At 53.1% G+C, this 19,007-nt stretch overlaps 1 gene segment (V, D, J or C); it reads left to right on the top strand.

The window, feature by feature from the left end:
- Positions 1-1,616: 1,616 nt before the first annotated feature.
- Positions 1,617-16,945, top strand: LOC128933574 (immunoglobulin heavy variable 3-23-like). The segment is given in 4 exon segments: positions 1,617-1,623; positions 8,324-8,397; positions 13,947-14,295; positions 16,830-16,945. Coding segments are annotated over 4 exon segments (546 nt in total).
- Positions 16,946-19,007: the final 2,062 nt, after the last annotated feature.

The following is a 19,007-nucleotide window of genomic DNA, read 5'->3' as shown; positions in this document are numbered from 1 at the left end:
AGAAAATGGAGACTTAGGCAAGGTAGGGGCAGAGTTTGGGTTAAAGTGATGGACATTTGAGAAGAACGGCTGCGATTTGTGGGAAAGATCAGAGGATTCAGGGAGATTTGAGCAACAAGTGGTGGCGGCTTGGGACTACAACCAAAAGCAGCAACATAAGCAACAGCACCAGCACTGTTACCACAAACACCATCAACACATTTGGCACCGAAATAGGATCCGGAATCGACGTCCTTGAGGTTGTTCTTGGTCAGCATCACCGAGCTCTGCCCGTTGTCCCTGGAGATCCTGAACCGGCCCTTGACTGAATCTGAGTAGCCAATGCCACCACCGTTGCTCTTGATCCCCGCGATGTATTCCAGTCCCTGCCTGGGTCTCTGGCAGACCCAGAACATGGAGAAACTCCCGAAACTGAACCCGGACCCGCGGCAGAGGAGGCGCAGGGAGTCCCCAGGGGGCTGGAGGTTTCCCCCGCACTCCAGCAGGGTCACGGCCGTGCGGAGCCCTGCGGGACAAAGGGGAGATGGGGATGAGAAACCTGATTGGCTGAGGGCCCAAAGTGGGCACCGCCATGCCAGAAAAAGGGTGTGGGATCCATCTGGGAGGGCCAGCAGGTGCTGCAGGAGGATGATGAACTCCAAGGGTCCCAATTTGGGGCCAGCAATAAGGATTTGGGTCAAGGGTTGAGCTTTGGCCTCATCCCCATCTCCCCTTTGTCCCGCAGGGCTTCAGGCGGCCGTGACCCTGCTGGAGTGCGGAGGGGACCTCCAGCCCCCCAGGGGGTCCCTGAAGTTGCTCTGCCGGGCATCTAGGTTTGATTTTGGTAGTTTTGGAATGTTCTGGATCCGACAGAAATCTGGGAAGACTCTGGAATACATCGCCAGTATCAACAGTGGTGGTTACACTGACTACACGCCATCAGTCAAGGGCCGGTTCACGATCTCCAGGGACAACGGGCAGAGCTTGATGACGCTGACCATAAACAACCTCCAGGACGAGGATTCCGCCGTTTATTTCTGCGCCAAACGTAGCAATAATGGTTATGGTTCTGCTGGTCCTGCTCGTATTGACAACAAGTCCTGCAGCGACCCCAGCCCCCTTGCATCCCAAGGGCCCACAATCCCCAGAGATCCTGCCCCGACTCCCAGCTCTGTTCATCAAATCTTCACCTGTTCCTTCCACACTCTGCCGCTGATGCCCCAACTCTCGACTTTCCCTCAGTTTTGCCCATTCGACGATAATCTCCCCCATCTCCCGGGCCCTGATTGGAGGAGGCCAGAACTGGAGCCCAGGGGTGAAGGTTTGGGGCCAATGGTTGAATTTTGAGGCAGGAGTAGGGGAGGGTTGGGGGTCAGTGCTGACCATTGGGGCAAATGTGGACAAAGGGTCAAGGGCTGAGATTTGGAGGAAGGCTCTGGATTTGGGGACAGGGGGCGTAGGGAGGGGTGTGGACCTACAACTGGTGTCTTCATCAGAAGCAGCAGCACTCCAATCATTATCATAGCCAGATTTTGCACAGAAATAGGATCTGGACTCCTCGTCCTTGAGGTTGTTCATGGTCAGCGTCACTGAGCTCTGCCCGTTGTCCCTGGAGATCGCGAACCGGCCCTTGATCGATGGCGCGTAGGCGATGTAGGAACCACTGCTCCAGATCCCTGCAACGTATTCCTGCCCCTGTCCGGGTTTCTGACACAGCCAGAGCATGGAGAAACTCCCGAAACTGAACCCGGACCCTCGGCAGAGGAGGCGCAGGGACCCCCCGGGGGACTGGAGGTCCCCCCCGCACTCCAGCAGGGTCACGGCCGCCCGGAGCCCTGAGGGACAAAGGGGAGATGGGGATGAGGCCAAAGCTCAACCCTTTACCCAAATCCTGACTCTTGGCCCAAAATTGGGACCCTTGGAGTTCATCATCCTCTTCCCTGGTGGGTCCTGCCCCTTTTTTCAGCTGTCCAAACCCACTTGGAGGCCCTTGACCAATCAGACTTTTGATTTCCATCCTCTCCCCTTTGTCCCACAGGGCTCCGGGTGGCCGTGACCCTGCTGGAGTGCGGGGGGGACCTCCAGCCCCCCGGGGGGTCCCTGTGCCTTCTCTGCCGAGGCTCCGGGTTCAGTTTTGGGAGCTACGACATGTTCTGGGTGCGCCAGAGATCCGGGCAGGGGCTGGAGTGGGTCGCGTGGATCAGTGACGATGGTGGCAACTCCGGCTACGCGGATTCAGTCAAGGGCCGGGTCACGATCTCCCGGGACAACGGGCAGAGCTTGGTGACGCTGACCATGAACAACCTCAAGGAAGAGGATTCCGGATCCTATTTCTGCGTCAAATGTTACAGCAGTGGTTGTGGTCCTAATATTGATGCTGGTTATGATGACGATGCCAGTGGTGGCCCCTCCTCATTGCTGTGCCCACAAACACCCCAAAACCCCACATTCTACCCCCAAATCTTTAGTGTTGGCCACAAATCTTGACCATTTTTCCCAATCTCCCCAATCATTGTCTCACCTCACTCATTTCCATGGGGCTTTCAGAATTTGAAATATTTCTCAAAGGTTCATCCCCAAAACACTGCCCTTTGTGCCCCAGATCTCAGCGGGGTTCACTTGTGACCATTGGCTCCAAACTCAGCTGGTTCTGCCTCAAATCTCGGCTCTTGGCGCCACACCTCAGCTCTTGGCTCCAAGGCTCAATCAAGGCTCTCAACCCTGGGTGCAAATGGTCAAGATTTGGGAAAAATGGTCCAGATTTGGGTGTGTGGGCGTCAACAATGGTGTCAAGGGTAGGAGGGAAGGACCTGGGCAACAGGGATGGGGATGGGACCAAAATTAGAACTAGCCGGATGAGCCTCTGTACTGGTTTAGGGCAAATTTGTTAAGGAATCTGCAAAGGAGGCCCCCTCCAGAGAGCAAAATCCACACGGCCCCTCCGCCCAACCGGTTCGGGAAAAAATTCCTCGGAGAGAGGTGGAAAGAACCTGTTTATTTGACTGGCACAGCACCCCCCGCACACAAAATGAACAATACCAGCTGACACCGCTCTGAGAAAGATGACAAAATCAGAAAGTCTCTTTCGGGGGTGGTTGCTCTGTTCTCAGTCCCTCCGGCGCTGGGCCAGCTGCTGCAGCCAAACCTTTGGTGTTCCCGGGTCCCAGTCCGGAGCAGGTTCGAGATGGTCACAGGAACAGGAGAGAAGAAACAGTCCGGGAAGGAATTTGGACTGTTTAGCTAAACTAGCTAATAAGCAGAAGCAAAAGTGAGAGCAGAAGCAAGAGCAGAAAAGCAAGCAAGCAAAAGCAACAAGCTGCCAACTAGAAGGGGAAAAGCAGCCCTATGTACTGCCTTGTCTCCGTGTCCCTGATAAGGGAAACCCAAACAAACTTCCACTTTTCAGAGCCAGTCTTAAAGGCACAGAACAGATGAATGGGGATACAAGCATCATAACGTCACCCCAGGACATTCTACCCGTTATCCCCATATCATCAACATACTACAACACATCATGCATTATTCATACAAAATTTCCATCTGTTTCCCCAAAATTACAAGCAATACCCATCATGCCTTCATCACATCCCCACACTGGACCACTGAATCCAGGCCCTATATTACAGAGCTGCAGGATTCCCCCTTTTCACTTTAGTCACTTAAAGCTCCATCTATCACTTGCTCAGACCTTCGACACTTACACATTTCCTTCTCCATCTTCCACTTGCCCAGACCTTCAACTCTTACACATTTCCTTCTATCTCATGTCTGTATGGTTTAATGTACAGACAATGGCAGTAACATCCAATGAACAGTGATATTGCATATCATTCTTACCCCACAATCATATCTCCCTGAGGTACACATCGTGTTGTTCCATCTCTTTGCATTATCCACCACGTGCAACCTGGTCCCTGAGCAAAGACAACCCCACGAATGGGTTTGTCTCTACTCGAGGCAGAGTTGATCCACACAGTCTTCCCTAACAAACCTCTGATATGTACCACTGGGACTTTGTCTCCTTCTATTACATTCAGGGACTCAGACTGGGCAGGACCTGCTCGGTTGGTGGAACCTCGGGTGTTGACTAACCAGGTGGCCTTTGCTAAATGCTGCTCCCAATTCTTGAAAGATCCCCCACCCAAAGCTTTCAACTGGGTTTTTAGTAGTCCATTGTACCTCTCCACTTTCCCTGCAGCTGGTGCATGGTAGGGGATATGGTACACCCACTCAATGCCATGTTCCCTAGCCCAGGTGTTGATAAGGCTGTTCTTGAAATGAGTCCCGTTGTCTGACTCGATCCTCTCAGGGGTGCCATGTCTCCACAGAACTTGCTTTTCCAGGCCCAGGATGGTGTTGCAGGCTGTGGCATGAGACACAGGGTAGGTTTCCAACCATCCAGTGCTGGCTTCCACCATGGTCAGCACGTAGCGCTGACCCTGGCGTGTCTGGGGCAGTGTGATGGAGTAAATCTGCCAGGCCTCCCCATACTTGTACTTGGACCACCACCCACCGTACCACAGGGGCTTCACTCGCTCGGCCTGCTTGATGGCAGCACACGTCTCACAGTCATGGATAACCTGAGAAATACTGTCCATGGTTAAATCCACCCCTTGGTCTCGTGCCCACTTATAGGTGGCATCTCTGCCCTGGTGGCCTGAGGCATCATGGGCCCATCGAGCTAGGAATAACTGTCCCTTATGTTCCAAATCTAGGTCTATTTTGGACACCCCTATCTTTGCAGCTTGGTCTACCTGCTCATTGTTCTGGTGCTCCTCATTGGCCCTGCTCTTGGGGATATGAGCATCGACATGGCGGACTTTCACAGGTGGCCTCCCTACCCTGGTAGCGATGTCTTTCCACTCCTCAGCAGCCCAAATTGGTTTTCGCTCTACGTTGCCAGTTGGCCTCTTTCCACCTCTCCAGCCATCCCCACAGAGCATTGGCCACCTACCATGAATCGGTGTAGAGGCAGAGCTTTGGCCACTTCTCTCTCTCAGCAATGTCCAGGGCCAGTTGAACAGCTTTGAGTTCAGCCAGTTGGCTCGATCCACCTTCTCCTTCGGCAGCTTGTGCAACCTGTCCTGCGGGGCTCCACACGGCTGCTTTCCACTTCCGGTTCATCCCTACGATGCCACAGGAACCGTCGGTGAAAAGAGCGTGGCGTGATTCCTCTGGAAAAACTTGGTTATATGGAGGAGCTTCTTCAGTCCATGTTGGACACCCCTATCTTTGCATCCTGGTCTACCTGCTCATGGTTCTGCTGCTCCTCATTGGCCCTGCTCTTGTGCACATGGGCATCTGCATGGCAGACCTTCACAGGTGTCCTGGGGTGACGTTATGTGTCCCTTCTCTCGGCTGTTTTATGGCCTGGAAAGGCTCGGGGATGGCCTTGGGCAGCCCGCGCTCCAAAGGACGAGAAGAGGCTTCAGGTCTTTCTCGGACTTCAGTGTTTAGTGGTTGTTTATCTAAAAGATTTTTCTCTCTGCCCGACAGAGGTCCGCACAGCAAGCCAGCCACGAGCACACTGCCAGCCCCCGGGGCGGTCACTTATCTTTATACTCAAAATTACTCAAATCCTCCCTTCCTCATACAGGTGCACACTACTCTAATTAACTTATCCCTTCACCATTTATCCCCGTGAAATCCTCCCATCCTCATACAGGTGCACACTACTCTAATTAACTTATCCCTTCACCATTTATCCCCGTGAAATCCTCCCATCCTCATACAGGTGCACACCGCGAGCCCCCGGGGCGGTCACTTATCTTTACACTCAAAATTACGTATACAATATTTACCTATTCTTTCCAATACCTTTCACCCTTATTGACCGGTGCACTTTTAGTAATAACCAATCCCAAAGTGCCACCACCACCACAGAAGATGGAGGCCAAGAAGAAGAAGAAGAAGAAGAAGGACAGGACACGCCCCAATTCCTCCATCTTACTTCTCCAGACCTCCCTGTACCGAAATCCTAAACCCTGTGTTTTACACTCTAATTAACTCATCCCTTCACCATTTACCCCGGTGAAATCCTCCCATCCTCACACACGCGTCGTCTCCCGTGCAGGATCAAAGTCCAGCCACCAGACACTTCTGGCGACATTCCAGGACCCCCGAGTCCCCCAAGGGTGGTCTCGGTCACTCTGCACCTCAGTCCTGAGGCGCTGAAATCCCACATTATGATGCTCGTATCCCCACCCATCTGTTCTGTGCCATTAAGAGCGACTCTGAAGAGTGGAAGTTTTGTTTGGGTTTCCCTTATCAGGGACACAGAGACGAGCAGTACTTGGGGCTGTTTTTCACTCCTTGCTTTCAGCTTGCTGCTTCGCTCGCCCCCTTTTCTGCTCTCGCTTCTGCTTCTGCTCATTAGCTGGTTCAGCTAAACAGTCCAAATCCCTTCCCGGACTGTTTCTCCTCTCCTGTTCCTGTGACCATCTCGAACTATTGAAGTGAAGGGAGAAGGACCATCCGATTGATGCATTGAACTCCGATTTATTGATCAATCAATCCCCTTAAATAACAGTGTTAACGAAATTTATGCGTATTCTGTAATCCAAGTTTATGATAGGCTAACAGAGAAAACTCTAACCACTCCTTTTGTTTTAGAATACCTACAATTGTTTATCAAAAACAGAACCAACGTTCCCACTGTGATACGAAGGGTTCCCAAAACTTCCACATCGGTTCCCAGGGTGCCAGCTTTTCCCAGAGCAGGTGTTCTGCTTGTTATGGGAAGTCCGCCTGAGAACTTTATTGTTTATAAAGAGAGTCGAATTGTTTATAGAAATCAGAAGGCTGAGAACTGCGTTAGGAACTGCTTTACTTTTCCCTTTTACTTTTCTCTCAATCGTATCTCTCATGGCCTTTTTCTTTAAGCCATTCTTGAACTAAACTCTCCACATTGAACCTGCTCCGCACTGGGACCCGGGAACACCGAAGGTTCGGCTGCAGCAGCCGCCCCAGCGCCGGAGGGACTGAGAACAGAGCGACCACCCCCGAAAGAGACTTTCTGATTTTGCCATCTTTCTCAGAGCGGTGTCATCGGGTATTGTTCATTTTGTGTGCTGGGGGGTGCTGTGCCTGAAATAAACAAGTTCTTTCCACCTCTCTCCGAGGAATTTTTTCCCGCACCGGTTGAGCGGAGGGGCCGTGTGGGTTTTGCTTTCTGGAGGGGCCCTCCTTTGCAGATTCTTTAACAAATTTGCCCTAAACCAGGACAACAGGTGGCCTCCCTACCCTGGTAGCGATGTCTTTCCACTCCTCAGCAGCCCAAATTGGTTTCCCTCTACGCTGCCAGTTGGCCTCTTTCCACCTCTCCAGCCATCCCCACAGAGCATTGGCCACCATCCAGGAATCAGTGTAGAGGCAGAGCTTTGGCCACTTCTCTATCTCAGAATGTCCAGGGCCAGCTGAACAGCTTTGAGTTCAGCGAGTTGGCTCGATCCACCTTCTCCTTCGGTAGCTTGTGCAACCTGTCCTGTGGGGCTCCACACGGCTGCTTTCCACTTCCGGTTCATCCCTACGATGCGACAGGAGCCGTTCTCGAGGGATGGGCAGTTATAAGTCCAATTGTGTCAGGAACTCACGTCTTAAAAAGGAACTCGCTAGGCCGTGGCGAAATATTTAGTATGGATAACATTGCAACTGGACCAGCGAAGAGATTTTTGCTCTTATTTCCAGCACATCAGTCTCAGAACGCAAAAAGGAGACATGAACAGCTCACTGATCCGCCCCAAAATGTCTCCTCTAAGAGGGCTCATACAGCAACACATGAAATCATCTCAGTCTGCGTTTTCAGCCAATCACACAGAGAAAACACATATTGACGAGCATTCTATCTAATCTTATAAAACACACGTAATGGTAGCTAAAACAAAGACTGGTTCATAAGAGACGAAGAACAGAGTTCTATTCATGCTAACCTTCTGAAGATATACATTAAATAACTTTGCTGCCATCTTAAAGCCAATTCTACAGAGGCCTGTTGTTGTTTGTCACGTCTACTGCTTGGGAAACTTTTCTGCTTGCATGACAAACTTTTCTGCAGTGCTAAAAAAACTCCAATCTAAAACCCACATACCTTTCTTTAACCACTTCTTAAAAATCCTCTAACCTTATAAATTCCAATGACCGTCAGTGAAAAGAGCGCAGCGCGTTTCCTCCGGGAAAGCTTGGTTATATGGAGGAGCTTCTTCGGTCCCTGTCGCCGGTCTCGTTCTCCATCTGTGACACCAAAATTTTCACCTTTGGGCCAATTTGTGATGACCTCCAAAACTCCAGGGCTGTTCAGTTTACCTGTCTCTGTTACAGTGTCTCTGTCCCTCTGGGAGCCTCTCAGGCACCCCCAGCCAGTCCCGAGTTGGCAACCCCGACGCGGCCGACGGCGGGGAGACGCTGTCCCAAGCCCCAAGGGTATGGTTGTCACCTTTGCAGCAGGAGAGACGCCAGAGACATGGTGTCCTGGTTTAGGGCAGATTTGTTAAAGGATCTGGAAAGGAGGGGGCCCCTCCAGAAAGCAAAACCCACACGGCCCCTCCGCCCAACCGGTTCGGGAAAAAATTCCTTGGAGAGAGGTGGAAAGAACCTGTTTATTTCAGGCGCAGCACCCCCCCGCAAGCAAAATGAACAATACCCGATGACACCGCTCTGACAAAGATGGCAAAATCAGAAAGTCTCTTTCGGGGGTGGTCGCTCTGTTCTCAGTCCCTCCGGCGCTGGACCAGCTGCTGCAGCCGAACCTTCGGTGTTCCCAGGTCCCAGTGCGGAGCAGGTTCGAGATGGTCACAGGAACAGGAGAGGAGAAACAGTCCGGGAAGGGATTTGGACTGTTTAGCTGAACCAGCTAATGAGCAGAAGCAGAAGCGAGAGCAGAAAAGGGGGCGAGCAAAGCAGCAAGCTGAAAGCAAGAAGTGAAAACAGCCGCAAGTACTGCTCGTCTCTGTGTCCCTGATAAGAGAAACCCAAACAAAACTTCCACTCTTCAGAGCCGCTCTTGAAGGCACAGAACAGATGGATGGGGATACGAGCATCGTGACGTCACCCCAGGACAATCTGAAAATGAGGGCCCCCCTCCAGAAAGCAAAACCCACACGGCCCCACCGCCCAACCGGTGCGGGAAAAAATTCCTCGGAGAGAGGTGGAAAGAACCTGTTTATTTCAGGCACAGCACCCCCCAGCACACAAAATGAACAATACCCGATGACACCGTGTCGCAGACGCTTTTCCACAGAAATCCTTTCTTTCAGATTTCTGCATTTTCTGGGAAGCTGAGGGCCCCCAGAAAGAGAATGTAAACAATTGTTATCAGCTGCTGTGAAATGCAATGGGATGCACCTGTGATTGGCTCATGTTCCCGTGTTTATAATTAATGGCCAATCACAGGAGCAAGCTGGGGACAGAGTCCCTGGACACAACTTTGTTATGTTTTCTTTCTTGCTATTCTTAGCTTAGCAAGCATCTGCAAACCTCCCTTTTTATTCTTTTTAGTACAGTCATAATGTATTATGTATCACATATCAATAAATCCAGCCTTCCGATCAAGAAACAAGATTCTCGTCTTTCTCTCGCCGTGGAGACCTTCAACAGGTTCGCTGTAATAACGCCGCTCTGAGAAAGATGACAAAATTGGAAAGTCTCTTCTGGGGGTAGTCGCTCTGTTCTCAGTCCCTCCGGCGCTGGGGCGGCTGCTGCAGCCGAACCTTCGGTGTTCCCGGGTCCCAGTGCGGAGCAGGTTCAATGTGGAGAGTTTAGTTCAAGAATGGCTTAAAGAAAAAGGCCATGAGAGATACGATTGAGAGAAAAGTAAAAGGGAAAAGTAAAGCAGTTCCTAACGCAGTTCTCAGCCTTCTGATTTCTATAAACAATTCGACTCTCTTTATAAACAATAAAGTTCTCAGGCGGTCTTCCTATAACAAGCAGAACACCTGCTCTGGGAAAAGCTGGCACCCTGGGAACCGATGTGGAAGTTTTGGGAACCCTTCATATCACAGTGGGAACGTTGGTTCTGTTTTTGATAAACAATTGTAGGTATTCTAAAACAAAAGGAGTGGTTAGAGTTTTCTCTGTCAGCCTATCATGAACTTGGATTACAGAATACGCATGAAATTCGTTAACACTGTTATTTAAGGGGATTGATTGATCAATAAATCGGAGTTCGATGCATCAATCGGATGGTCCTTCTCCCTTCACTTCAATAGTTCGAGATGGTCACAGGAACAGGAGAGGAGAAACAGTCCAGGAAGGAATTTGGACTGTTTAGCTGAACTAGCTAATAAGCAGAAGCAAAAGCGAGAGCAGAAAAGGGAGCATGCAAAGCAGCAAGCTGAAAGCAAGGAGTGAAAAACAGCCCCAAGTACTGCTCGTCTCTGTGTCCCTGATAAGGGAAACCCAAACAAAACTTCCACTCTTCAGAGCCGCTCTTAAAGGCACAGAACAGATGAATGGGGATATGAGCATCATCACGTCACCCCAGGACACCTGCGAAAGTCCGCCATGCAGATGCCCATGCCCCCAAGAGCAGGGCCAATGAGGAGCAGCAGAACCATGAGCAGGTGGACCAAGCCGCAAAGATAGGGGTGTCCAACATGGACTGAAGAAGCTCCTCCATATAACCAAGTTTTCCCAGAGGAATTGTGCTACGCTCTTTTCACCGACGGTTCCTGTCGCATGGTAGGGATGAACCAGAAGTGGAAAGCAGCCATATGGAGCCCCACACGACAGGTTGCACAAGCTGCCGAAGGAGAAGGTGGATCGAGCCAACTTGCTGAACTCAAAGCTGTTCAACTGGCCCTGGACATTGCTGAGAGAGAGAAGTGGCCAAAGCTCTGCCTCTACACCGATTCATGGATGGTAGCCAATGCTCTGTGGGGATGGCTGGAGAGGTGGAAAGAGGCCAATTGGCAACGTAGAGCGAAAACCAATTTGGGCTGCTGATGAGTGGAAAGACATTGCTACCAGGGTAGGGAGGCTACCTGTGAAAGTCTGCCATGTAGATGCCCATGTACCCAAGAATAGGGCCAATGAGGAGCACCAGAACAATGAGCAGGTAGACCAAGCTGCAAAGATAGGGGTGTCCAACATAGACCTAGAGTGGGAACATAAGGGACAGTTATTCCTAGCTAGATGGGCCCATGATGCCTCAGGCCACCAGGGCAGAGATGCCACCTATAAATGGGCACTAGAGCGAGGGGTGGATCTAACCATGGACAGTATTTCTCAGGTTATCCATGACTGTGAGACGTGTGCTGCCATCAAGCAGGCCGAGCGAGTGAAGCCCCTGCGGTACGGTGGGTGGTGGTCCAAGTACAAGTATGGGGAGGCCTGGCAGATTGACTCCAACACACTGCCCCAGACATGCCAGGGCAAGCGCTACGTGCTGACCATGGTGGAAGCCAGCACTGGATGGTTGGAAACCTACCCTGTGTCTCATGCCACAGCCCGGAACACCATCCTGGGCCTTGAAAAGCAAGTCCTGTGGAGACATGGCACCCCTGAGAGGATCGAGTCAGACAACGGGACTCATTTCAAGAACAGCCTTATCAACACCTGGGCTAGGGAACATGGCATTGAGTGGGTGTACCATATCCCCTACCATGCACCAGCTGCAGGGAAAGTGGAGAGGTACAATGGACTACTAAAAACCCAGTTGAAAGCTTTGGGTGGGGGATCTTTCAAGAATTGGGAGCAGCATTTAGCAAAGGCCACCTGGTTAGTCAACACCCGAGGTTCCACCAACCGAGCAGGTCCTGCCCAGTCTGAGTCCCTGAATGTAATAGAAGGAGACAAAGTCCCAGTGGTACATATCAGAGGTTTGTTAGGGAAGACTGTGTGGATCAACTCTGCCTCGAGTAGAGACAAACCCATTCGTGGGGTTGTCTTTGCTCAGGGACCAGGTTGCACGTGGTGGATAATGCAAAGAGATGGAACAACACGATGTGTACCTCAGGGAGATATGATTGTGGGGTAAGAATGATATGCAATATCACTGTTCATTGGATGTTACTGCCATTGTCTGTACATTAAACCATACAGACATGAGATAGAAGGAAATGTGTAAGAGTTGAAGGTCTGGGCAAGTGGAAGATGGAGAAGGAAATGTGTAAGTGTCGAAGGTCTGAGCAAGTGATAGATGGAGCTTTAAGTGACTAAAGTGAAAAGGGGGAATCCTGCAGCTCTGTAATATAGGGCCTGGATTCAGTGGTCCAGTGTGGGGATGTGATGAAGGCATGATGGGTATTGCTTGTAATTTTGGGGAAACAGATGGAAATTTTGTATGAATAATGCATGATGTGTTGTAGTATGTTGATGATATGGGGATAACGGGTGGAATGTCCTGGGGTGACGTTATGATGCTTGTATCCCCATTCATCTGTTCTGTGCCTTTAAGACTGGCTCTGAAAAGTGGAAGTTTGTTTGGGTTTCCCTTATCAGGGACACGGAGACAAGGCAGTACATAGGGCTGCTTTTCCCCTTCTAGTTGGCAGCTTGTTGCTTTTGCTTGCTTGCTTTTCTGCTCTTGCTTCTGCTCTCACTTTTGCTTCTGCTTATTAGCTAGTTTAGCTAAACAGTCCAAATTCCTTCCCGGACTGTTTCTTCTCTCCTGTTCCTGTGACCATCTCGAACCTGCTCCGGACTGGGACCCGGGAACACCAAAGGTTTGGCTGCAGCAGCTGGCCCAGCGCCGGAGGGACTGAGAACAGAGCAACCACCCCCGAAAGAGACTTTCTGATTTTGTCATCTTTCTCAGAGCGGTGTCAGCTGGTATTGTTCATTTTGTGTGCGGGGGGTGCTGTGCCAGTCAAATAAAAAGGTTCTTTCCACTTCTGTCCGAGGAATTTTTTCCCGAACCGGTTGGGCGGAGGGGCCGTGTGGGTTTTGCTTCCTGGAGGGGCCCTCCTTTGCAGATTCTTTAACAAATTTGCCCTAAACCAGTACAGAGGCTCATCCGGCTAGTTCTAATTTTGGTCCCATCCCCATCCCTGTTGCCCAGGTCCTTCCCTCCTACCCTTGACACCATTGTTGACGCCCACACACCCAAATCTGGACCATTTTTCCCAAATCTTGACCATTTGCACCCAGGGTTGAGAGCCTTGATTGAGTCTTGGAGCCAAAAGCTGAGGTGTGGCGCCAAGAGCCGAGATTTGGGGCAGAACCAGCTGAGTTTGGAGCCAATGGTCACAAGTAGACCCCGCTGAGATCTGGGGCACAAAGGGCAGGGTTTTGGGGATGAACCTTTGAGAATTATTTCAAATTCTGAAAGCCCCATGGAAATGAGTGAGGTGAGACAATGATTGGGGAGATTGGGGAAAATGGTCAAGATTTGTGGCCAACGCTAAAGATTTGGGGGTAGAATGTGGGGTTTTGGGGTGTTTGTGGGCACAGTATCGAGGAGGGGCCACCACTGGCATCGTCATCATAACCAGCATCAATATTAGGACCACAACCACTACTGTAACATTTGGCGCAGAAATAGGATTCGGAATCCTCGTCCTTGAGGTTGTTCATGGTCAGCGTCACCGAGCTCTGCCCGTTGTCCCTGGAGATCGTGACCCGGCCCCTGAACGATGGCGCATAGTAGGTGCTGCCATCACTTTGGATCCCTCCGATGTGTTCCAGCCCCTGTCCGAGACTCTGGCGCATCCAGCCCATCCCAAATTTTCCAAAATCAAACCCAGACCCTCAGCAGAAGAGGTGCAGGGACCCCCCGGGGAGCTGGAGGTCCCCCCCGCACTCCAGCAGGGTCACGGCCGCTCCCCCATCCCCAAACCTTCACTGTGTTTCTGCCCCTAACTCCCTTTGTCTGGCCTCAAAACTCCAACAGAGATTTCCAGTATCGTAATGTGCCTTCAAATCTGCAATTAGCCCCAATCCACCCATTAATTAATTGGGAAGCTGTGCCTGACTTTTGCATCTCCTCATCCCCATCTCCCTTTTGTCCCGCGGGGCTCTGGGCAGCCGTGACCCTGCTGGAGTGCGGGGGGGACCTCCAGCCCCCCGGGGGCTCCCTGCGCCTCCTCTGCCGAGGGTCCGGCTTCTTTTTCAGCGGTTTTGACATGCTCTGGATCCGCCAGAGACCCGGGCAGGGCCTGGAGTGGCTCGCGGTGATCTACAGCAGTGGTTCCAGCACCAGATACGCGCCCTCGGTTCAGGGCCGGTTCAGGATCTCCAGGGACAACGGGCAGAGCTCGGTGATGCTGAACACGAACAACCTCAAGGACGAGGATTCTGCCACCTATTTCTTTGCCAAAACTTCTGGTAGTGGTTACTATAATCACGCTGCTGCATATTGTGTAGCCCTGCCCATGCCCCCAGGTTCCCCCCCTGTCCCCGTTCCCCAGACCCTTCCCCCAAACCCCAGCCCCTGACTCCTTTCCTGTCCCTGTGCCGCAACCCTGCCCTGGCTCTGCCCCACATTCTCAGCTCCTGGCCCCAAACCTCAGCTCGGGGCCCACTCGGGGCCATTTTGGCTCCTGAGCTCTCCTTAGCCATTCTGACCCTGCCCTTCACCGATGGAACGTTTCAGGTGACTCCACCCTTGCACCCCTCTGCTTGTCTCAGCATGGAGCCCTTGGCTCGATATCAATTTGAAAAATTCAAATTCCCCAAAATGTCATGTGTTTTTGTGTAAAAAAAAGGGTTTTTTCTCCATAGCTCCCACAGAGGATTCCAGCCCAGCCCCAAGGAGCAGCACCAGACACCGAGGCCGCTGAGGGAGAAGTGAAGCCCCAGGTGGGAGCGAGGGAGGGAGGGAGGGAGGAGAAGACGCCGCGATTTTGGGGCTCTGCAGCCTCCCCCCACTTCCTCCGTGGCAGCTGCCGGGGCCCAGCCGGGGCAGGAAAGGAAACAGAAAGTTCCTGGTTTTGGTCGTTATGAACATCTGTGTTTGGCAGAGGGCAGCTCAGCCTCGGGGCGCTGCGGCAGAGCGCTGGCTGCACAAAAAGCTTTGTGTGCAAAGGGCCCTGGAGCGATCCCCGTGCCACACTGGGACGGAGGGTATCTGGGGGAGATTGGGGAGAAATGGGGAAAATTGGGGGGAAACCAAAAGCTGTGGCAGCAGGGGTGGAGTTTAGGGGGAAATGGTCAAGATTTGAGAAACAGGGGTGGGGATTTTGGGGAAGGATCGGAGAATTCTGAGATATTTGGGAACAGAGAGGAGAGGGCTTGGGACCAACACCACCATCAACACCATAGGTAGCACCACCACTAACACAACCACTAGTGTAACATTTGCCACAGAAATAAAGGGCGGAATCGTCGTCCTTGAGGTTGTTCATGGTCAGCGTCACCGAGCTCTTCCCGTTGTCCCTGGAGATCCTGAACAGGCCCTTGGCCGATGGCACATAGTTGGTGGTGCCACCATTTTCACTGATCCCTGCGAGCTACTCCAAGCCCTGCCCGGGTTTCTGGCGGATCCACTGCATGCCGAAACTGCCAAAACTGAACCCGGACCCTCGGCAGAGGAGGCGCAGGGAACCCCCGGGAGGCTGGAGGTACCCCCCCCGCACTCCAGCAGGGTCACGGCTGCCCGGAGCCCTGCGGGACAAAGGGGAGATGGGGATGAGGCAATGCAAAAGTCAGGCAGAGCTGTCCAATTAATTAATGGGTGGACTGGGGCTAATTGCAGGGTTTTAGGGATTTTTCCATATAGGAAATCTCTCTTGGATATTTCATGCCAGACAAAGGGAATTTGCGGCAAAACCAGTGAAGGTTTGGGGATGGGAGAGCGGCCGTGACCCTGGTGGAGGCCGGGGGGGAAGACCAGCCCCCCAGGGGGTCCCTGCGCCTCCTCTGCCGAGGGTCCAAGTTCGATTTCGGGAGCAAAGGAATGTTCTGGATGCGCCAGAGACCCGGTCAGGGGCTGGAGTGGCTCACGGGGATCAACAGGGACGGTTCCAGCGCCAGCTACGGGCCCTCATTCAAGGACAGGGTCAGCATCTGCAGGGACAACGGGCAGAGCTCGGTGACGCTGACCATGAACAACCTCAGGGACGAGGATTCCGGATCGTATTTCTGCGCCAGATCTGCTGATAATTATTTAGGGAACAATGCTTATAATGTTGACCCCATCCTCATTGCTCTGCCCACTTCCATCCTCATTCCCCAGACCCTTCTCCCAGTACCCAGACCCTGACCCCATTCCTGTCCCCGTGTCCCAGCTCTGAACTGGTTCTGCCCCAAATCTCAGCTCCTGGACCCAAAACTCAGCTCTGGGCTCCAAGGCTCAACCAAGGTCCCAAAACCTGGGTGCAAATGGTCGAGATTCAGGGAAAATGGGTCAGATTTGGGTCCGTGGCTGTGACTCAGTTCCACCACTGAGATTTTGGGGCAGAATGGGTCCAGTCTGGGGGCGATGATTGGGATTTGATGGACGAGGCCGAGCTCAGGGTGAAACCGGCCCTGATTTTGGGACAGAGCTGAGATCTGGGGCCAGAGCAGGGCAGGATTGGGACAAAGGGTCAGGAATGTGGTCAGGGGTTGGAGGGAAGGGTGTGGGGCAAGGGGACAGGGATGAGGCTGAATGGACAACCAGCAGCAGCATTCCAACAACCAGTGCCAGGTTCTTTGGCACAGAAATAAACAGCGGAATCCTCGTCCTTGAGGTCGTTCATGGTCAGCGGAACCGAGCTCTGCCCGTTGTCCCTTGAGATCCTGACGCGATCCTTGAACGATGGCGCGAGGTTGGTGCCGGAACCATCGCTCCTGATGCTCCCGACCCACTCCAGCCCCAGCCTTGGTCTCTGGCGCCCTCATTGCATGGCAACACTCCCAAAACTGAACCCGGACCCTCGGCAGAGGAGGCGCAGGGACCCCCCGGGGGGCTGGAGGTCCCCCCTGCACTCCAGCAGGGTCACGGCCGCCCACAGCGCTGCGGGAGAAAGGGCAGGTGGGGATGAGAAACCTGATTGGTCCAGGGCCTCAAAGCAGGCGTGGCAATCTGGAAAACGGGATAGGAGGAGGATGATGAACTCCAAGGTTCAGAATTTGGGGCCAAGGTTCTGGATTTTGGTCAACGGTTGAGCTTTGACCTCATCCCCATCTCCCCTTTGTCCCGCAGAGCTCCGGGCGGCTGTGACCCTGCTGGAGTGCGGGGGGGACATCCAGCCCCCCGGGGGGTCCCTGACATTGCTGTGCCGTGCATCTGGGTTCAATTTCAGGGGTCAGTCCATGAGCTGGGTCCGTCAGAGACCCAGGCAGGGTTTGGAATGGGTCGTGGGCATCTACAGCTATGGTTCCTACACCGTGTTCGCGCCGTCATTCAAAGGCCGGTTCAGGATCTCCAGGGACAACGGGCAGAGCTCGGTCACGCTGACCATGAACAACCTCAAGGACGAGGATTCCGGATCCTATTTCTGTGCAAAGGGTTATTATAACAATGCTGCTGCTAATGACGCCTGTGTTATTGACGCCATCCCCGTCCCTGTGTCCCCCCTGTCCCAGTTCCCCAGACCCTTCCCCAAACCCCAGCCCCCGACCCCATTCCTCTCCCAGCTCTGAACTGGGTCCGCCCCAGTCTCAGCTCCTGGCCCCAAACCTCAGCTCTGGGCTCCACGTCCCAACCAAATTCCCCAAAACTGACGGGGATGTCCCGATCTGGCCCCACCGTGTCAATCTGCCTTTGCTTTGTGTGATTGGCCACAAACCTCTCGCGGTGAGCTGAGCCATTGAGTTCTGTGTGTGCTGCCGGGGCCGTGAGCCGCCGGCACCTCCCCAATGCCACAGCCCGGTGAGGACAGCGATGGTGGGAAACCAAACAGCTCCAGAGGGGTCCCCACAGCCCCGTCCCGTTTGGGATTGGGACAGAGACCCCCGGGCGGGGATGGGCCCAGGGCTGAGGTTTGGGGGAATTGTTGGGGGTTTGGGGACAGGTGGGGACACTGAGATGGGGGCGTGGATCCACCACTGGCATCGTCACCATAACCAGCAGGGCCACAGTCACTAGCATAAACAGATTTAGCACAGAAATAGGATCCGGAATCCTCGTCCTTGAGGTTGTTCATGGTCAGCATCACCTAACTCTGCCTGTTGTCACTGGAGAGCGTGAGCCGGCCCTTGTCCGAATCCGCATAGTAGGCGCTGCCACTTTTGCTGATTATTGCGACTGCTTCCAGCCACTGCCCGGGTCTCTGGCGCATCCAGCCCATCCCAAAATCCCTAAAACAGAACCTGGACCCTTGGCAGAGGAGGCGCAAGGACCCCCGGGTGGCTGGAGGTCCCGCCCACACTCCAGAAGGGTCATGGCCGCCCGGAGCCCTGAGGGACAAAGGGGAGATGGGGATGGGAAACCTGATTGGTTGAGGACCACTAAGCAGGTGTGGCAACCTGGAAAAAGGGGGCAGAACACAGCTGGGAGGAGGGTGATGAACACTTTCGCGCCCAGAGTCAGGGTCAAGGGTTGAGCTTTGTCCTCATCCCCATCTCCCCTTTGTCCCGCAGGGCTCCAGGCAGCCGTGACCCTGCTGGAGTGCGGGGGGGACCTCCAACCCCCGGGGGGTCCCTGCGCCTCCTCTGCCGAGGGTCCGGGTTCTCTTTTGGGAGTTTCAACATGTTTTGGATCCGCCAGAGACCCAGGCAGGCGCTAGAGTGGGTTGCAAGGATCAACACTGGTGGCAGCACCTGCAACGCGCCATCGGTCAAGGGCCGGTTCACGATCTCCAGGGACAACGGGCAGAGCTCGGTGACGCTGACCATGAACAACCTCAAGGACGAGGATTCCAGATCCTTTTTCTGTGCCAAATTTGCTGGTGCTGGTAATTGGGGTGCTGCTCCAGTTTATCCTTTTGGCCTTTTCCCCGTTCCCCAGACCCTTCCCCCAAACCCCAGACCCTGACCCCACTCCTCACTCTCTGTCCCAGCCCTGCTCTGGCTCTGTCCCAAATGTTTCCTCTGGGCCACACTCAGTGCCCTCGTTCCCCAAATGTCACCAAAATGTCTGGATTTGGGCCCAATGTTAAGATCAGGGATCAAGAATTCAAATTTTAGACCAAAATTCCTGATGTTAGGGCAACGGCGGAGATTTGGGTCGG

This window comes from Melozone crissalis, unplaced genomic scaffold (assembly GCF_028551555.1).
Source record: "Melozone crissalis strain CALT ecotype California unplaced genomic scaffold, PUWL_Pcris_2 ptg000011l_1, whole genome shotgun sequence".
NCBI classification, from domain to species: Eukaryota; Metazoa; Chordata; class Aves; order Passeriformes; family Passerellidae; genus Melozone; species Melozone crissalis.
This window is presented reverse-complemented; position numbering and strand designations above follow the sequence as displayed.